The sequence below is a fragment of the Camelus bactrianus genome, chromosome 2 (genome assembly GCF_048773025.1).
Source record: "Camelus bactrianus isolate YW-2024 breed Bactrian camel chromosome 2, ASM4877302v1, whole genome shotgun sequence".
Lineage (NCBI taxonomy): Eukaryota > Metazoa > Chordata > Mammalia > Artiodactyla > Camelidae > Camelus > Camelus bactrianus.
The window spans coordinates 15,629,326-15,649,602 of NC_133540.1; the positions used below are offsets into that span (position 1 = coordinate 15,629,326).

General features: G+C 47.5%; 1 protein-coding gene across 1 annotated transcript; it reads left to right on the forward strand.

Annotated features, from left to right (window-relative positions):
* The first annotated feature begins 21 nt into the window (after positions 1-21).
* LOC141579563 (GDP-fucose protein O-fucosyltransferase 2-like) lies at positions 22-7,521 on the forward strand. Its single transcript, XM_074376171.1, has 4 exons — positions 22-341; positions 1,727-1,963; positions 4,092-4,258; positions 5,086-7,521. Exons 1-3 carry the CDS (start codon positions 143-145, stop codon positions 4,097-4,099), a joined length of 444 nt encoding a protein of 147 aa, XP_074232272.1. The 5' UTR covers positions 22-142; the 3' UTR covers positions 4,100-4,258; positions 5,086-7,521.
* Positions 7,522-20,277: the final 12,756 nt, after the last annotated feature.

The following is a 20,277-nucleotide window of genomic DNA, read 5'->3' on the forward strand; positions in this document are numbered from 1 at the left end:
GCCCAGCTGTCCCATAAGCCTCCCCCCACCCCCGTCCTGGCTGCGCCCTGGCTCGCATTGGCTCCGCAAGTTCTGCCCTCGCACAACTAGACTCGGGAGGACGCACGACGCAAGCGCTAGGGGAGGGCCCCGCGGAGTTGCCATGGTTACAGGCGCCACGCTCTGCGCGGGCCGGCGTGCGCTTCTGGGGCGGGTAGCGGGCTCCGGAAGTGTGCAGCTGCCCGGGACCATGGCGGTGCTTGCTGCTGGGGATGGCGGCTTGCTCGGCCGGGCGACTAGTTCTGGCCTGGTCAGTCGGCGGCCGACATCCTGTCTGGGGCGGCGTCCCACAGATGGTAAACGTACGTCCGCGCCGTCGGCGGGGCCGGCGGACATGAACCGGGGTGGGATCGGGGTTGGGGCGGTGGCCGGGGAGGGCTGTGGTGCCGGGGAGCGTGTTGGGGCGGGGCGGGGCAGGGCTTGGGCACAGCCTCAAGCTTTCCTCCCCCTCAGGCCCTGGGGCTGGGGCCGCGAGTCTGGGTCGCCCTTGGTGGCCGCGGCCTCCCAGAAACCCCCGGAAAGGGCAGGCGGAGGACCCATCTTAGATGAAGCGGGGCCTTACCCGGGTTTTGAAGAGCCCCAGAATCAGATGTTGGAATGGGGTGGCTTATCAGCCTTGTTTATCTGCAGGGAAATTTCAGTTCCATCCAGATGTTGGTTCCTTCAGTCAACCTCAGGAAAAAGACACAAGGGTCAGTGCCGATAAGCAGTTATCTAGGGCTTGACTCAAAATAAACTATGCGGGGTGTAGGGATGGTAGATGGGACCCTCCCTCTTGAAGTTAGCAGTCTTCTGGGATTAGAGGCCCCAGTTGAGGATTACATCCTCATCTGCAGTAATGGAGCTTGTGAGGAACACACAGAGAAGGGAGGGGTGTGGTGGCGGTAACTCATTACAGAATCCAGGACCCTTGCCTGGCTCTTGTGTAGAAGAGTCTCGCCTTGGATAGGGCAACAGTTATCAAAGTGTATCCAAGGCCCCTGAGGTGCAAGACCATTTTCATAGAAACGCCGGGATGTCACCTGCCTTTTGCACACTCTTGCTCTCCCGAGTTCCTGCGGGGTTTTCCAGGGAAAACCTGGCCTGCGATATCACAAAACAGGGAATGCAGAGGCAGATAGGAGAATTCAGCTCTCACCAGTCCAAAAGAGATTTGCAGAAATTAAAATCACTGCTATTCTTCTCACTAATGATTTTTCTTTTGAAAAATAGAATTATATTTTGTTTAAGAGTATTAATGGTAACATACAGTAGATTGTTAATATTTTTAAGTGAATTCATACACTTTTTCTAACTTCTTATTTAACTTCTAACACAGGAAATATTGATAGATTAAACTCACATAAATAGCAGCCTTTTGGAGTTCTCAGTAATTGTTAAGAGTGTATAGGGTTCTGTAGAACAAGAAGTTTGAGAGCCCCTGGAGAACGGGTGCTCAGATGCTAGTCGGGTGCTTAGTGGTGTTAGACGGATGCCAAGATGTCTTCCGCAACTGCTCCCGGACTTGAAGTAATTGGCCACATGGAGATGGGTGGGCAGTGCCTCCACTTTACAAACCAGAAGCTGCTGAATGTGTCTGGAGTCTAGGCCATGGGCTGTGCAGGGATTCCCGTTGTATCTGTTCTATCTAAGCCGGGATTCCTGTGCAGAGGCCTGGCCCTGAAGACCCGCTCTCCTTTGCTCCCAGCCAGGTACCTTCTGTGTGACTTCAACCCTCCAGAGGGCTTCAACCTCCGTAGGAACGTCTGCATCCACATTGCCTTCCTCCTGAAGACCCTGCTGAAGATGGAGGAGCCGGTACTGGTGCTATTCCCTTGGGGCCACCTCTACCACTGGCAGAGCCCCGATCCCTGGTCCGACTCCTTTGACCTCCCAAGTCTCAACAGAAACATCCCTGACATTGAGTACGAGCAGTTCATTGCAGGTGAGGTGGTGGTCATTTAACTGGGGCCAGGTGGTCTTTGTTCTGGTTCCGATCTGAACATCGGGCCATCTTACTTTGGGCTTGTCGGTCTGCTTAGGGGCCCTGCTCATGTTTCCTACACTGCAGGTGAATTTGGTTTTTCCATAGTTATTTCGGGAAGTCAATTTGAAGTGTATGAGTTCTATGTCCCCTCCCCTCTGAAAACCCTGGCCTCCTGGTGAGATGCAGCGGTGACAAGGAGGCCACTGCCACAGAAGCCCTTGTCCCAGAAAGAGTCGCTCTCTGTGCAGTCAGGGCTGTTCTTACCTGTAGGAAAACACGATGTGTGTGGAGCATGGGCCACGTGCTGGAGAAGATATGTAACTGCCCATCCAGTATAATTTGGTCCTGCTCAAGCTACCCATTTAAATTTTGTAAGAGGGAAGAGTTCAAGATTTTCTTTGAATAAAGGTATTTAGAGCTTATCAAATTTTTTTTAAATTGAAATGTGTTTGATTTACAATGTTTTGTTAGTTTCAGTTATACAGCTGTTTTGTTAGTTTCAGGTATGCAGCATAGTGATTCAGTTGTACATATACATAGTCTATTCTTTTTCAGGTTCTTTTCCATTATAGGTTGCAAGATACTGAATATTCTTCCCTGTGTTCTACAGTGAATCCTTGTCGTTTGTCTGTTTTACATATAGTAATTTGTATCTGTTAATCCCAAACTCCTGTTTGTTTTATAAGTCTGTGAGTCTGTTTTTTGTTTTATAGATAAGTCCATTTGTATCATTTTTTTAAAAATTCCACATATAAATGATATCATATGATACTTGTCTTTGTCTAACTTATTTCACTTAGTGAGATAATCTCCAGTTCCATCCATGTTGCTGTAAATGGCCTTATTTCCTTCTTTGTTATGACTGAGTAATATTCTGTTATATCTAAATACCACATCTTTATCCAGTCATCTGTCAGTGAATGTTTAGGTTGCTTCTATGTCTTGGCCATTGTAAACAGTGCTCCTGTGGAAATTGGGGTGCAGGTATCTTTTGGAATGAAGGTTCCCTCTGGATATATGCCCAGGACTGGGATTGCTGGATTAGGTGATAAGCCTTTTTTTTTTTTTTTTTTTCTTTTGAGGAATCTCCATACTGTTTTCCACAGTGGCTGCACCAAACTACATTCCCACCAACAATGTAGGATGGTTTCCTTTTCTCCACAGCCTCTCCGGCATTTATGGTTTGTGGACTTTTGAATGATGGCCATTCTGACTGGTGTGAGATGATAACATTGTAGTTTTGAGCTGCATTTCTCTGATAATTGAACGATATTAAGCATTTTTTATATGCCTATTGGCCATCTGTGTGTCTTCATTGGAGAATTGCTTGTTTAGTTGTTCTGCCCATTTTTGGATTTGGTTGTTTATTTTTTTCTTATTAAGTTGTATGGACTATTTATATAGTCTAGAAATTAAGCCATGGTCAGTCTCATCTTTTGCAAATATTTTCTCCCATTCCATAGGTTGTCTTTTAGTTTTACTTATGGTTTCTATTGCTGTGCAAAAGTTTATAAGTTTAATTAGGTCTCATTTATTTATTTTGGCTTTTATTTCTGTTGCTTGGGTTGCTTAGATTGCCCTACGAAAACATTGCTGAGATGTATGTCAAATAATGTTTTGCCTATGTTTTCTTGTGAGAAGTTTATAGTGTCGCGTGTAATATTTAAGTCTTTAAGCCATTTTGAGTTTGTTTCTTTTTGGTTTTTTTGCGACTCTATTGTATGCTTTTGATTTGTGGTTACCTTATTCTTCAAATATATCAGCCCATTACTATATCTATTTCCTTTAGACTGATAATCACGTAGGCTCCAACACATCCTAAGAATAACGAAGAAAAAAAAGAAAGAAAAAAATCTACATTTTCTTGCTCCCCTCTCCCATTCCCAACTTTTTTTATTCTGATGTCCTTTTTCATTTTTACATCTTTATGTTTATTCTCTTGCAACTCGTTATTGCATTTCCAACTATGGTTTTCCTGTTTCTATAGCATCCTGCTTCCTTTCTGTTTAGAATAGAACCTTTTAATGTCTCTGTTAGGTTCAATATTGCTGAGTTATCTCACCTCCCCCTCCCCCCTTCCCCCCAGGCCTCTGAATCCTCAGTCCAGGGAAGCTAAACCATTCTAGCCTTCATCGGTTCTGGGAAAGCAATCTTCAGAGTGGGAAAAGACATTGAAAAATAATATTCTGTGAGTTGCATTCTACCCTTGCCCAGAGATGAGAAACATCTGAAGGTGGAGGAAAACAGTTGGAGGTGGGGAACACAAAGTCTTTTCTCCTTTTGCTACTGAAGAAATGATTGCTTTTGTAATTAGTGGTGATGCCCTTTAAATTGGTGAGATCGAGATTCCACAGCTTCAGCGCCTGTGAATAACCAGCTGGGAGAAAGCTCTCTAGGGCCCCTGCAGTGGGAAAGGCAGCCCCTCTGAGCACCTGTTGTTCTGTATTCTTCCTGCCTCCACACGGGTTCCCTAGGCACCGTGCAGGACGATGCAGTTACCCAAGGTGGAGGACGGGGAGACCCCTGCTGTGTGGCGAGCCACAGAAGCCCACACTTGAAGGACAAAATGTAGAGTAGTGGGGCGGTCATAGGAACAGGGGATGGTTGAGACCCAGGATGGTGTCCTGGAGTCCAGCAGCCAAGGCTGGTGGGGCAGATGGGGCCCTGGGGCATGGGCAGTCCTTGAGGGATCTGAAGCAAAGATAGGAACCAAGAGACTGGATTCGTGTGGGGGTACGGCACCCCTTGGAGGCTGCGGGGCAGCTCAGTGGGCCCAGGGGGAGCAGGCACTTCCCCAAAGCTGGGTTGACAGGTCACAACCAACTCACTGGGGACCGAGAGGCACTGAGTCATTTTTAACTTTTTGTCCCTCTTCCTGGAAAAGAAACTGCTGCCTGTTAAATAGCCTTTGTCGTTAGTGAGAATTAAAGACATGAAGCAAGATTGCCTCAAAAGTCATCCATTGTTTAGTTGTTAATAAGGGTCAAATGAAAACTTGAATAGATGAAATGAAGCATTCATCAGAGGATTTGAAACTCCTTTAAAATAAAAATTCTTGCTGCCTTTGTTCTTCATTTCAGGGTTCACTTGGTGATAATAATCATAACCAAAGCAACAGCAAACCCTTACAGAACTCTGTCCTGCTGTTCCAGGAACGCTGTGTTCATGACAACCCAATGAGTTGGCACCACTGTGAGTTCCACTTTAAAGGTAAGGACATTCATTAATCACACGGCTAATAAATGGCAGAGCTGGGACTTGAACCCGAGCTCTCTGGCCCCAGAGACCCCTCTCAGCCCCTTCACTGCAGCTCATCACTTGGCATGCCCGACACAGGCCAGCATTTACGAGCAGCGTGACCTTGGCCAAGGCTGCTTCACTGCTTGGTCTCTGATTCCTCATCTGTAGAATGGGGGTGTGGGCAGTGAACTCTGTGAGCTCAGTGGTCACTTCCTCCAGCTCTGCAATTCTACTGCTTTGAGTTAGTATAGTAAGTATCCGAGCCCCTACATGGCCCACACATGGGCTGGCGCTTTGCTAGGCCCTGGGTTACGGAGCAAAGCAAGATCCGCCTGCTCCTCCGAGGAGCCTGTGTCCCTCCACGGCAAACAGCTGCGAGGCCCAGGCTCCCTCGCTGGCGGTCGGGGGCTGGGCAGGAAAGTCTGATAAGAGAAGATGGAGGCAGAGCCCCTCCGGGAACAGTGGTGGCCACACAGCTCTCAGGAGCGAGAGCCTCTGTCCAGGCTGCTGAGAGGGGGATCCTCATGAGGCCAGTAGTCCCCCCAACCTAAGCCCTCAGGACAAAGATCCAGCCATCCCTGCAGTGTCACCATAGAGCCAGTACATCCTCATCACTGTGCCTCTGTGCTCCTTTGTCCTGGGGCCTCTCTTCCCCCTACACCCAGAAGACTCTTCTCCCTCTCTTCTCTGAGTGCCCCCTCACTTCACCCGTGGTCCCTGCTTCCTGGGCCACCATCACTGGAGTTGACGCTTTGCACCTTCACAACCCCCGTTTGATCAGGAGCCTGGGTTGGCCTCCTTGTGCTCACTTTCCACCTTCAGATGATTGCTCCTCCCCTCGTAGGAGCACATGGAAAACCCAGATCCTTTCCTAGCAGTGCCTGCCACCCTGGCCTCCCTGCTCATCTGCCTCAGTCAGGAGCACCTGGACCACCAGCTCTGTATTGCCTCGCCTCCTACCATCAAGACGTCAAAGTTCATTCTCCTTCCACCACCCAGTATGGTCATTGTAGGGTCTTCTTCTCTGTCAGCCTGAGCCAGCCACCCCCCATTCACCCTACCCCCGGGCTCATACCCGGGCGTGTCTCCACCCCAGGTCCAGCCTCTCTCCTTTAAGTGCCCACCTCTAGCCGTCCAGCTTCTTCTCCACCAGCCTCCCTGGCCCTCCTTCACCCTCACTGGGGCATCATGTGCTGACTCCTCTGCTTTCCTGCCTGTCCACGTTCCTCTTACTTCCACTTCCCCACCTTCCAGCTCTGCATCCACAGTCAGCACTCTCTTTATGACAGACAAAACCCCCTTGAGCCTTGACCTTTTCAGTTCCTCACCAGGCCGACTTCCATCTCGGTTCACCCAGCTCTACTTGTTCTGAGCCTGCAGGCAGCAGGCTCTCCCAGCACAGATTTCCAAGACTACAAATCAATGCCCACCATGTTGCCGCTGCCAGGCAATCCTCCAGGATTTCTCTAGTGAGCACATTTCCCCACTTATCACTCAGTGGTGTCAACATTCTCTGCTCTCTGCACACCTCTAACCTTCCCTCTGTCTCTTCCCTGACTCCCAGCAGATGGCCTTGCCTCCTGCTTCAGAGAGAATGACATGTCACTGGAAAGGAGCTCGCTCACCTGCAGCAAACCTGCTCACCTCACCTTTTATCTGTCCCTCTCCCACCTGGACTCTAGCTGTAGTTGTTCTTAATTCAGTGAGTTTAGTTGACATATATATACACAGTTAAAAGCATAGCACACTATCGGCTACCTTCTAGGGGTTACTTTTTCAATTTAACATGGAGTGTGTGATTCATCCACTTCATTGCATGTACCTGCAGTTCATTTGTTTTAACTGATCTTAAATGTTGTGTGTGTGAAAGTAACACAAGGCAAGGGTAAGCCAGGATTCAGGATGCTGGTTACTTCCTGTGAGAAGAGGCCAAGAGCAGGATAGGGAAAGAGGACACAGTATGTCACTGTCAATATTCCTGTTATGATGCTGGGTGATAGGTTCATAACTGTGTCTTATAGTATTAATTTTAATACATAAATACCTCTGACAGGCACCTAAGATGAGAATGTGTCATGAACCAAGACATACAATGGGTAATATTACATCATTATTGTTATGTAATCTTGTTATATTATATATTAATCATAATCTTACATTATTTGTTATGGGTTATATATTATATAGATGCATGAATTATATATTATGTGTATAAACACCTACATATGTATTATATACTATCTGCTAATAAATAAACAGAAGATAATATGCTAGTATATCTTCTATTATGTATTATTTAATAAATAATAACATACTCTATCCTGTTATATGACATGGAACATAATCTTTAATAAAATAAGAAATCTGTCAATATATATTGGTAATTAATAAAATTAAATAAAACAGCCCGCAGCTTTTAACGCCGACACCGCTCCAGCTGTCACTGTGATTTCTCTTCCCTTTCATGGCCGAGGCCCTCACAGTGCTATCCGTTCCCCCTTTCATCTCCTTATCCTGAACCTTCCTCCTCCTCCCATCCCATGCTGCCTTCTGCCCCGTGGCCCCTCTAGTCACCAGCGGCCTCTGGGGCACTGATCTGCGGGCATGGTCTCAGGCCCCAGCTCACCTGCCTGTCCGCCGCCTCTGCCACCGCTGGTGGGGGCGGGGCGGGGGTCAGAGTGCACCCCTTGTCCTGGAAGAGAACACAGCACAGACTGTGACCAGCAGCAGGTGTGGCCGGGAACTGCAGGACTTGGGGGAGAGCCAGACTGTCTGCATCCAGACCTGGGGCACTTGGAGTGTGAAGAAGCCCCGTCCTCACTGCCCCTGAAGTGAGGAAAACACCCTCAGGTGAGTTAAAGTGCTTATGACCTAGGTCTGTTGGCTGGAAAGGACAAACGGGCCCCTAAGGGGAGGGTAGTTGATGTTCCAGGCCCCACCAAAGCCCTAAGGGCTGGCGGGGAACCAGGCTGGACGCTCCACTGGAACCAGTGCCCCCTCGGGGGTGGGGCCTTCGGGAACAAGCAGAAAGCCCTCTGTCTCTGGGGGGGAACGGGGCAGTGTGGGAGCATCCCTGCAGCGAGTCAAGTGAAGTCAGGGCCTGTGGGATCCATTTGTATGGCCACATCGAGCCTCAGCAGAAGCCACAGCAGGAGTGGATACCTGTCTCTCCAGCTGTCATCCTCGTGTCTGAGTGCCAGGCTTCAGACCCGATCCCCTGGGGCGCTAGGACAGTTATAGACAGAGGCGGCTCGGGGAGGCCTCAAGAGGGTGGTACTGGCCTTCCTGCCAACACGATTACATGAAGATCAAACAGTCCATCGATGGGAAGTAAATAAGAACCATGGTCACCTCTGGACCCCAAGCTTAGACGTGGTGCATGGGGGACATTTATCGACAATTCAGCGAGGTTCTGGCCAGAGCTAGAGGCCAGGGCAGCAAGCCGGGAGTGACACTGAGGAGCATCATTGTGCAGAGGCTGGACTGGGTGTCTGCAGGCTCCTCCCAGGAGAAGCCTCAGAGTTTGGGAGGTGGCTAACATGGTTCCTTCATGTCACCAGCAAGTGGTGCCACCTGTGGAAAATCAGCTGTGATCCTGAGATGGGTCAGCCCTGGGTGATGTGATAAAGGCTCCTACAAGAGGGGGCGCCAGATGGACAGTGAACCAACCAACAGGCTGATGAGATTCCCACCTGTGTTTATCGTGCTTTCATAGCCAAGAATGAGGAGAGAGTTGAATGGCTCACCATGAATATTTTAACAACTTTAGAGAGTTCCATGTCTCACTGCATTTAAGTGTCACCTGGAAGAATTCAAGCAGTGTCTAGACCCAGGGGAGGCAAACGGCCTCTCGGTTCCTCTTCAACCTGGCAAACCCAGCAGCCCTCTATGGCCAGACCTTGGCAAGTGCCTTCCCTTGTTATAACAAAACCCTTCCCCCGCACGCCTGTGGTAAGCTTTTGTTTTTTTTAATTAATGGGAATGAAGGTACCTTACAGCCTCCACAGACTTTTCCTTAGGGCTTCTCTCCTTAGACCCGGGCCCCCCGCTGCCCTGGGTCCTGCACTGCAGAAGGTTCCCCTGGCCCTGACACTTCCTCTGGCCACGCCCTCCATCGGGTGGAGTCAGCAAGGCCAAGGGGACATGGTCATTGGCTCCATCCCATGCTCTAGAAACCCAGGACGCCGAATGCCCTGCCTCAGCAGCCCCTGACCCATTTCTAGTGCCTGCACCGGCTCTCCCCGGAGTTCAGATTCCCAGGACTCACAGAGAGGCCAAAGGGCAGCTGTTTGCATGGAGGTTATAGGCAGAGCCCGGACGTGAATCTGAGTGTCCCCCTGTGCACATCCAAGGCCACTTATGGCAAGGGATGGACCCAGCATTGGGAAGAAAAGGGTCAGGCTAGTGATCAGAGTCTGGGAATCAGCTCTCCCCACACACTCACTTTCTTTGCAGGACTCCCCTGTGTCTGGTTGTTCTAATTTTGAACCTGGCCTTCCCCCTTATAATGAATGTATGTTTGTAAAGGCAGGACTTTAGAACCTACTGCACTTAAAATGTTTAGATATATAGAATGTGAGCTCCCAGGTATGCTCTGGCCCTGCACTTCCAAGGGTCCAGAGCATTTATGTTGGCTCTACTGAGACTGTAAGTGGCAAAGACCATCTCCAGAGAGGAGGGGCTCCTGCTTCACAGTCCGAAGTCAGGATCTTCTGAGCGGATAAAACAATGGACACTGAGACCCTCAATTGTAAATTGATTTAGAATAACGCCAAAGGTGTGTATGACGTGTGTGTGCGCACGCACGCACCTGGGGAATTGTGTGGTACATGACTGTGAGTGTGTGTGTGGCTGTGCGCGCACGCGCCTGGGGATGTGTGTGGTTGTGTGTATGCTATGTGTGTGTGTGCGTCTGAGGACGTGTATGGTTGTGTGTATGGTATGTGTGTGTGTGGTACATGAGTCCATGTACGTGTGTGTGTAGGGAATGTATGTGGGCCAGAGTCAGTGCGTCTGCACGTGTGTTTGTGTGTATGTGCATGCATTAGTATTAACAGTAGAAGCTGTCCTTTAGAATTATGAAGTAATAAAATTTGTATGATGTCTTTTGCTGTATAATTCAAAATTAAAAAAATCTTCAGTCACTAGAAATTTATTCCCCCCCGATTCTGACTTTATTTTTCCATATTGATATGTCTTCATTTTACTGATGAAGAAACTTAGCTTAGAGATGTTAACTGACTCAACCAAGGACATGGAGCTCGCGCACCCAGGGCCAGGACGCAGTCCAAGCCACGCTGCTCCAGAGGCCTGGAGCCCTACTCAAGATCACGCGTTACCTCTTGGCGGGGGAACAGATTCTGATGGGCTGTGGCCAGCGTGCAGGCTGCCCAAACTGGGGACACGGGAAGCCGGGCAGAGAGTACCAGACAGCAGAGAAGAGTGAAGCCCTGCTCAGAAATTAGATAGGTTCCTAGGTCTTGGATGAGTAAGGAGGCTCACTGCTCATCCTTGATCCCTTTGCTGGTCGCCAAAAGGGACCAAGGTCCACGAGAGCACTTCTGGGAGCTGCCTGCCAAAACCTGCAAAAGGACTGCTCAGGACTGGCTCTGCAGTAGGAGCAGAGGAAGGAAATGTCACCTCTTGGTGGACATTATTGGTGATGGCAGTAGGAGGCCTAGCAGCCTCGGTATAGTGGTGGCAGGACAGGGTCCTAGTGGATGATCGTTTTCACCTCTCTTAAAAATCATTGCTTCATATATTGTATCCATTTTGTGGTTTATTTTAGGGTGGTAAATATGGTCTCTGTTACTCCATATTAGCTGGATTGATTAATTTTTTTATTGTTAATTTTCTCTTCAATGATTTGGAAGCTATATTGCCTTTTAATGAAAATTCTCTCTAAATTTTTATAAATCATCTCTAAGTTCATAACTTTATATGTAATCGGACCAGTATTCCTATAACACTATCAAAACTGAAATAACCTATTAGATCCTGTTCCTCAATAATGATAAATTTAGCATATTTTACCTCTCTGCTGTTCCAGATTGTGTGTGTGTGCGTTTGTGTGTGTGTGTGTGTGTGTGTGTGTATGTGTCCTCCAGTTACTATGTTTAGACAGTTGCTTCCAGTTTGTTATATTAACAATGAAATCTAGCTATAAACTTCCTGGATTTCATTGCTCACTACCACTATTTAATACCATGTCTTTCCCACATTTGAGTTGTTTACTTATCGGGATTTTCAAATCAACTGGACACATGATTGGCTAAGTTTTTTCGAGAAGTGGACTTGGAACACTTTCATGTCTATATGAAGCTTTATGTTCTCCTCCTCAACAACTCTCAGGGTGTTGTTGATGGCCCAAGCCTTGTTTTAAAATATGGCATTGTTTTTCATCACCAAAAAAACAAAAAAGTTTTCTTGATTTAAATTGCTGTCTTTTTATGACTGGCTAGTCTTTTCTGGTGGATAGAGATTTACTTAACCTTCCCCCTTCTTTTCGCCATAACTCGGATTCTTTGAGATGCATGTTTTTACCATTTCTCAGATGGGCTTCCGCTTTGACTTCCACTTTAAACCATCACCCCACTCTTTTTCTCCATGCTTATTCCTGAAAAAGTGAGCTCTCTATCGGATTAAAGGTGGTTCCCGTCAGAGATGTGTGGCTCCCTGTCCAAAGGTCCAAATGAAGAGAAAAGGAAAGATTCCTGTTTCCGGTGGTTACATTTTGTCAGCTTAGAGATCTAGTTATCCGTGTGGCTGCGGCGGAATCTGCAATATCTTGGCTCAGAGTTTCCTTTTTCTGGCTTACTAGGGGAGCCGCAATAGCTGGGGTCACGGCGCTGTGGCTGTTGTCAGGATCCCGGGACTGAGGCAGCCCCTCTCCCCCCTTGTTATTTTGATCTTGCAAACTGGGCCCCAGCTATGCGAACCCTGCATCTGGCGGCCAGGATCGCCCCCCACGTGACGTGTCCCCAGTTCCTCGGCGTCCCTCACTGCTATCAGCTAGCTCCAGTAAGGGTGCGAGCTGGCTTCCACTGCGGTCTTTCCTCCTTCCTCTCCAGGCAGGCCGTCCTTTCCCACTAGATGTCCCTATACTTTCTCTCCTGTGCTACATAAGCTGAAGGAATTCCTCAGGGTTTCCAGCAGGTACATGGCGCTCTTCTATGTTTGGACCCCTTCAGTGCTTGTAGTGGAAATTTAGGAGGTGGAAAGGAAGAGCTTGGGGGTTCTCCGTATCTAGGGGCTCCCTATCCAGCAGATTCAACTAACTGTGGTTTGAAAATATTCGTGAAAAAACAGTTTCAAAAAGCAACACTTGAATTTGCCATCATTGACAACTACTTACATAGCATTCATGTTGTATTAGATACAGTGAGTAATCCAGAGATGATTTGAAGATATATATAAAGTACATGGGAGGGTGCACATAAGTTCCATGCAAGTCCTATGCCATTTTATACAAGAGGCGTCAGCATCCATGGATGTTGACTTCAGGGGGGAGTCCTGGAACCAGTGCCCCATGGTTACCAAGGGATGACTAGGAGTCCAGGCTCCTTATCCCAGCCTGTCAGGTCCCCATGTGGTCTGAAACCTACCTGTACCACACTTCCCTTGTCACTCTCCTCCAGCCCTGGCAGACTGTCCTTTGATTTTTGAACAGGCCACACTCACTGTGCTTCATATCTGGCCCCTAGAAATACCCGTTACTTTCTGAGCATGGCTCTGCTTTCACAAAAAGGGCTGCATTGTCACTAGAGAAGACACTGTGGAATTTCCTTTAAAAACTGAAAATAGACTTAACTCATGATCCAGCCTTCCCACTCCCGGGCATATGTCAGAAGAAAACTCTAATTCAAAAAGTCACATGCACCTCAATGCTCACAGCAGCACTATTTATAATAGCCAGGACATGGCAAAAACGCAAATGTCCGTCGACAGCTGACTAGATAAAGATGTAGTAGTATATTTATACAAAGGAATACTACTCAACCATTAAGAAGAACAAAATAATGTCATTTGCAGCAACATAGATGGATGTAGAGATAGTCATTCTAAGTGAAGTAAGCCAGAAAAAGAGAAGAATGCCATATAATATCACTTATATGTGGAATCTAAAAAAAGACACAAGTGAACTTAACTACAAAAGTGAAACAGACCCACAGACATAGAGAAACAAACTTACGGTTACCAGGGAGAGAAGGGGATGGGAAGGGATAAATATGGTAATTGGAAAAGTGTCCCTCTTGGAGAGTTATGGAAATGTTAGCTATCTTGATTGCGATGATGGTTTTCTGGGTGTAGACATCTATCAAATTCATCAAATAGTACATGTGAAATATGTGTAATTTACTATACAGGAATCGTACCACAATAAATATGCCTGTTAAAAAAAAAAAACAAGAAAATATTGGCGGCATTGTGTCCTACGTTTTTATATGTCTTTAGTGAGTGGGTCTTCAATTTTCCGGTCTGCCATATTTTCTGAACCAGAAGTGCCCTCCTTCCCTTTTCTTTGATAAACTGTCAGTGGGTGGCATTTATTCCCGTGGCTTCAACTGTTCTCTGTCCACTGATTAACAGTCAAATCTTTTCCAGCAAGGACATTTCATTTCAGTCCCAGAAATATACATATAATTGACAAGTAGTCATGCCATTGTTTGAAGAAGTAAACCTAGTTTTGAGCGAGTGTATATTCAAACACACAGAGCTTGAGATTTTTATGGGCTAATCAAGTGGGAATGTCTACTTGTCAATTATATGTATATTTCTGGGACTGAAATGAAATGTCCTTGCTGGAAAAGATTTGACTGTTAATCAGTGGACAGAGAACAGTTGAAGCCACGGGAATAAATGCCACCCACTGACAGTTTATCAAAGAAAAGGGAAGGAGGGCACTTCTGGTTCAGAAAATATGGCAGACCGGAAAATTGAAGACCCACTCACTAAAGACATATAAAAACGTAGGACACAATGCCGCCAATATTTTCTTGTTTTTTTTTTTTAACAGGCATATTTATTGTGGTACGATTCCTGTATAGTAAATTACACATATTTCACATGTACTATTTGATGAATTTGATAGATGTCTACACCCAGAAAACCATCATCGCAATCAAGATAGCTAACATTTCCATAACTCTCCAAGAGGGACACTTTTCCAATTACCATATTTATCCCTTCCCATCCCCTTCTCTCCCTGGTAACCGTAAGTTTGTTTCTCTATGTCTGTGGGTCTGTTTCACTTTTGTAGTTAAGTTCACTTGTGTCTTTTTTTAGATTCCACATATAAGTGATATTATATGGCATTCTTCTCTTTTTCTGGCTTACTTCACTTAGAATGACTATCTCTACATCCATCTATGTTGCTGCAAATGACATTATTTTGTTCTTCTTAATGGTTGAGTAGTATTCCTTTGTATAAATATACTACTACATCTTTATCTAGTCAGCTGTCGACGGACATTTGCGTTTTTGCCATGTCCTGGCTATTATAAATAGTGCTGCTGTGAGCATTGAGGTGCATGTGACTTTTTGAATTAGAGTTTTCTTCTGACATATGCCCGGGAGTGGGAAGGCTGGATCATGAGTTAAGTCTATTTTCAGTTTTTAAAGGAAATTCCACAGTGTCTTCTCTAGTGACAATGCAGCCCTTTTTGTGAAAGCAGAGCCATGCTCAGAAAGTAACGGGTATTTCTAGGGGCCAGATATGAAGCACAGTGAGTGTGGCCTGTTCAAAAATCAAAGGACAGTCTGCCAGGGCTGGAGGAGAGTGACAAGGGAAGTGTGGTACAGGTAGGTTTCAGACCACATGGGGACCTGACAGGCTGGGATAAGGAGCCTGGACTCCTAGTCATCCCTTGGTAACCATGGGGCACTGGTTCCAGGACTCCCCCCTGAAGTCAACATCCATGGATGCTGACGCCTCTTGTATAAAATGGCATAGGACTTGCATGGAACTTATGTGCACCCTCCCATGTACTTTATATATATCTTCAAATCATCTCTGGATTACTCACTGTATCTAATACAACATGAATGCTATGTAAGTAGTTGTCAATGATGGCAAATTCAAGTGTTGCTTTTTGAAACTGTTTTTTCACGAATATTTTCAAACCACAGTTAGTTGAATCTGCTGGATAGGGAGCCCCTAGATACGGAGAACCCCCAAGCTCTTCCTTTCCACCTCCTAAATTTCCACTACAAGCACTGAAGGGGTCCAAACATAGAAGAGCGCCATGTACCTGCTGGAAACCCTGAGGAATTCCTTCAGCTTATGTAGCACAGGAGAGAAAGTATAGGGACATCTAGTGGGAAAGGACGGCCTGCCTGGAGAGGAAGGAGGAAAGACCGCAGTGGAAGCCAGCTCGCACCCTTACTGGAGCTAGCTGATAGCAGTGAGGGACGCCGAGGAACTGGGGACACGTCACGTGGGGGGCGATCCTGGCCGCCAGATGCAGGGTTCGCATAGCTGGGGCCCAGTTTGCAAGATCAAAATAACAAGGGGGGAGAGGGGCTGCCTCAGTCCCGGGATCCTGACAACAGCCACAGCGCCGTGACCCCAGCTATTGCGGCTCCCCTAGTAAGCCAGAAAAAGGAAACTCTGAGCCAAGATATTGCAGATTCCGCCGCAGCCACACGGATAACTAGATCTCTAAGCTGACAAAATGTAACCACCGGAAACAGGAATCTTTCCTTTTCTCTTCATTTGGACCTTTGGACAGGGAGCCACACATCTCTGACGGGAACCACCTTTAATCCGATAGAGAGCTCACTTTTTCAGGAATAAGCATGGAGAAAAAGAGTGGGGTGATGGTTTAAAGTGGAAGTCAAAGCGGAAGCCCATCTGAGAAATGGTAAAAACATGCATCTCAAAGAATCCGAGTTATGGCGAAAAGAAGGGGGAAGGTTAAGTAAATCTCTATCCACCAGAAAAGACTAGCCAGTCATAAAAAGACAGCAATTTAAATCAAGAAAACTTTTTTGTTTTTTTGGTGATGAAAAACAATGCCATATTTTAAAACAAGGCTTGGGCCATCAACAACACCCTGAGAGTTGTTGAGGAGGAGAACATAAAGCTTCATATAGACATGAAAGTGTTCCAAGTCCACTTCTCGAAAAAACTTAGCCAATCATGTGTCCAGTTGATTTGAAAATCCCGATAAGTAAACAACTCAAATGTGGGAAAGACATGGTATTAAATAGTGGTAGTGAGCAATGAAATCCAGGAAGTTTATAGCTAGATTTCATTGTTAATATAACAAACTGGAAGCAACTGTCTAAACATAGTAACTGGAGGACACATACACACACACACACACACACACACACAAACGCACACACACACAATCTGGAACAGCAGAGAGGTAAAATATGCTAAATTTATCATTATTGAGGAACAGGATCTAATAGGTTATTTCAGTTTTGATAGTGTTATAGGAATACTGGTCCGATTACATATAAAGTTATGAACTTAGAGATGATTTATAAAAATTTAGAGAGAATTTTCATTAAAAGGCAATATAGCTTCCAAATCATTGAAGAGAAAATTAACAATAAAAAAATTAATCAATCCAGCTAATATGGAGTAACAGAGACCATATTTACCACCCTAAAATAAACCACAAAATGGATACAATATATGAAGCAATGATTTTTAAGAGAGGTGAAAACGATCATCCACTAGGACCCTGTCCTGCCACCACTATACCGAGGCTGCTAGGCCTCCTACTGCCATCACCAATAATGTCCACCAAGAGGTGACATTTCCTTCCTCTGCTCCTACTGCAGAGCCAGTCCTGAGCAGTCCTTTTGCAGGTTTTGGCAGGCAGCTCCCAGAAGTGCTCTCGTGGACCTTGGTCCCTTTTGGCGACCAGCAAAGGGATCAAGGATGAGCAGTGAGCCTCCTTACTCATCCAAGACCTAGGAACCTATCTAATTTCTGAGCAGGGCTTCACTCTTCTCTGCTGTCTGGTACTCTCTGCCCGGCTTCCCGTGTCCCCAGTTTGGGCAGCCTGCACGCTGGCCACAGCCCATCAGAATCTGTTCCCCCGCCAAGAGGTAACGCGTGATCTTGAGTAGGGCTCCAGGCCTCTGGAGCAGCGTGGCTTGGACTGCGTCCTGGCCCTGGGTGCGCGAGCTCCATGTCCTTGGTTGAGTCAGTTAACATCTCTAAGCTAAGTTTCTTCATCAGTAAAATGAAGACATATCAATATGGAAAAATAAAGTCAGAATCGGGGGGGAATAAATTTCTAGTGACTGAAGATTTTTTTAATTTTGAATTATACAGCAAAAGACATCATACAAATTTTATTACTTCATAATTCTAAAGGACAGCTTCTACTGTTAATACTAATGCATGCACATACACACAAACACACGTGCAGACGCACTGACTCTGGCCCACATACATTCCCTACACACACACGTACATGGACTCATGTACCACACACACACATACCATACACACAACCATACACGTCCTCAGACGCACACACACACATAGCATACACACAACCACACACATCCCCAGGCGCGTGCGCGCACAGCCACACACACACTCACAGTCATGTACCACACAATTCCCCAGGTGCGTGCGTGCGCACACACACGTCATACACACCTTTGGCGTTATTCTAAATCAATTTACAATTGAGGGTCTCAGTGTCCATTGTTTTATCCGCTCAGAAGATCCTGACTTCGGACTGTGAAGCAGGAGCCCCTCCTCTCTGGAGATGGTCTTTGCCACTTACAGTCTCAGTAGAGCCAACATAAATGCTCTGGACCCTTGGAAGTGCAGGGCCAGAGCATACCTGGGAGCTCACATTCTATATATCTAAACATTTTAAGTGCAGTAGGTTCTAAAGTCCTGCCTTTACAAACATACATTCATTATAAGGGGGAAGGCCAGGTTCAAAATTAGAACAACCAGACACAGGGGAGTCCTGCAAAGAAAGTGAGTGTGTGGGGAGAGCTGATTCCCAGACTCTGATCACTAGCCTGACCCTTTTCTTCCCAATGCTGGGTCCATCCCTTGCCATAAGTGGCCTTGGATGTGCACAGGGGGACACTCAGATTCACGTCCGGGCTCTGCCTATAACCTCCATGCAAACAGCTGCCCTTTGGCCTCTCTGTGAGTCCTGGGAATCTGAACTCCGGGGAGAGCCGGTGCAGGCACTAGAAATGGGTCAGGGGCTGCTGAGGCAGGGCATTCGGCGTCCTGGGTTTCTAGAGCATGGGATGGAGCCAATGACCATGTCCCCTTGGCCTTGCTGACTCCACCCGATGGAGGGCGTGGCCAGAGGAAGTGTCAGGGCCAGGGGAACCTTCTGCAGTGCAGGACCCAGGGCAGCGGGGGGCCCGGGTCTAAGGAGAGAAGCCCTAAGGAAAAGTCTGTGGAGGCTGTAAGGTACCTTCATTCCCATTAATTAAAAAAAACAAAAGCTTACCACAGGCGTGCGGGGGAAGGGTTTTGTTATAACAAGGGAAGGCACTTGCCAAGGTCTGGCCATAGAGGGCTGCTGGGTTTGCCAGGTTGAAGAGGAACCGAGAGGCCGTTTGCCTCCCCTGGGTCTAGACACTGCTTGAATTCTTCCAGGTGACACTTAAATGCAGTGAGACATGGAACTCTCTAAAGTTGTTAAAATATTCATGGTGAGCCATTCAACTCTCTCCTCATTCTTGGCTATGAAAGCACGATAAACACAGGTGGGAATCTCATCAGCCTGTTGGTTGGTTCACTGTCCATCTGGCGCCCCCTCTTGTAGGAGCCTTTATCACATCACCCAGGGCTGACCCATCTCAGGATCACAGCTGATTTTCCACAGGTGGCACCACTTGCTGGTGACATGAAGGAACCATGTTAGCCACCTCCCAAACTCTGAGGCTTCTCCTGGGAGGAGCCTGCAGACACCCAGTCCAGCCTCTGCACAATGATGCTCCTCAGTGTCACTCCCGGCTTGCTGCCCTGGCCTCTAGCTCTGGCCAGAACCTCGCTGAATTGTCGATAAATGTCCCCCATGCACCACGTCTAAGCTTGGGGTCCAGAGGTGACCATGGTTCTTATTTACTTCCCATCGATGGACTGTTTGATCTTCATGTAATCGTGTTGGCAGGAAGGCCAGTACCACCCTCTTGAGGCCTCCCCGAGCCGCCTCTGTCTATAACTGTCCTAGCGCCCCAGGGGATCGGGTCTGAAGCCTGGCACTCAGACACGAGGATGACAGCTGGAGAGACAGGTATCCACTCCTGCTGTGGCTTCTGCTGAGGCTCGATGTGGCCATACAAATGGATCCCACAGGCCCTGACTTCACTTGACTCGCTGCAGGGATGCTCCCACACTGCCCCGTTCCCCCCCAGAGACAGAGGGCTTTCTGCTTGTTCCCGAAGGCCCCACCCCCGAGGGGGCACTGGTTCCAGTGGAGCGTCCAGCCTGGTTCCCCGCCAGCCCTTAGGGCTTTGGTGGGGCCTGGAACATCAACTACCCTCCCCTTAGGGGCCCGTTTGTCCTTTCCAGCCAACAGACCTAGGTCATAAGCACTTTAACTCACCTGAGGGTGTTTTCCTCACTTCAGGGGCAGTGAGGACGGGGCTTCTTCACACTCCAAGTGCCCCAGGTCTGGATGCAGACAGTCTGGCTCTCCCCCAAGTCCTGCAGTTCCCGGCCACACCTGCTGCTGGTCACAGTCTGTGCTGTGTTCTCTTCCAGGACAAGGGGTGCACTCTGACCCCCGCCCCGCCCCCACCAGCGGTGGCAGAGGCGGCGGACAGGCAGGTGAGCTGGGGCCTGAGACCATGCCCGCAGATCAGTGCCCCAGAGGCCGCTGGTGACTAGAGGGGCCACGGGGCAGAAGGCAGCATGGGATGGGAGGAGGAGGAAGGTTCAGGATAAGGAGATGAAAGGGGGAACGGATAGCACTGTGAGGGCCTCGGCCATGAAAGGGAAGAGAAATCACAGTGACAGCTGGAGCGGTGTCGGCGTTAAAAGCTGCGGGCTGTTTTATTTAATTTTATTAATTACCAATATA

Excerpts from the sequence above, each read along its gene's own strand:
- LOC141579563 (XM_074376171.1), top strand. The coding sequence starts at position 143 with ATGGTTACAGGCGCCACGCTCTGCGCGGGCCGGCGTGCGCTTCTGGGG. Across the intron at positions 342-1,726 it reads GCGTCCCACAGATGGTAAAC|CCAGGTACCTTCTGTGTGAC; the intron begins GTACGTCCGCGC and ends CTTTGCTCCCAG.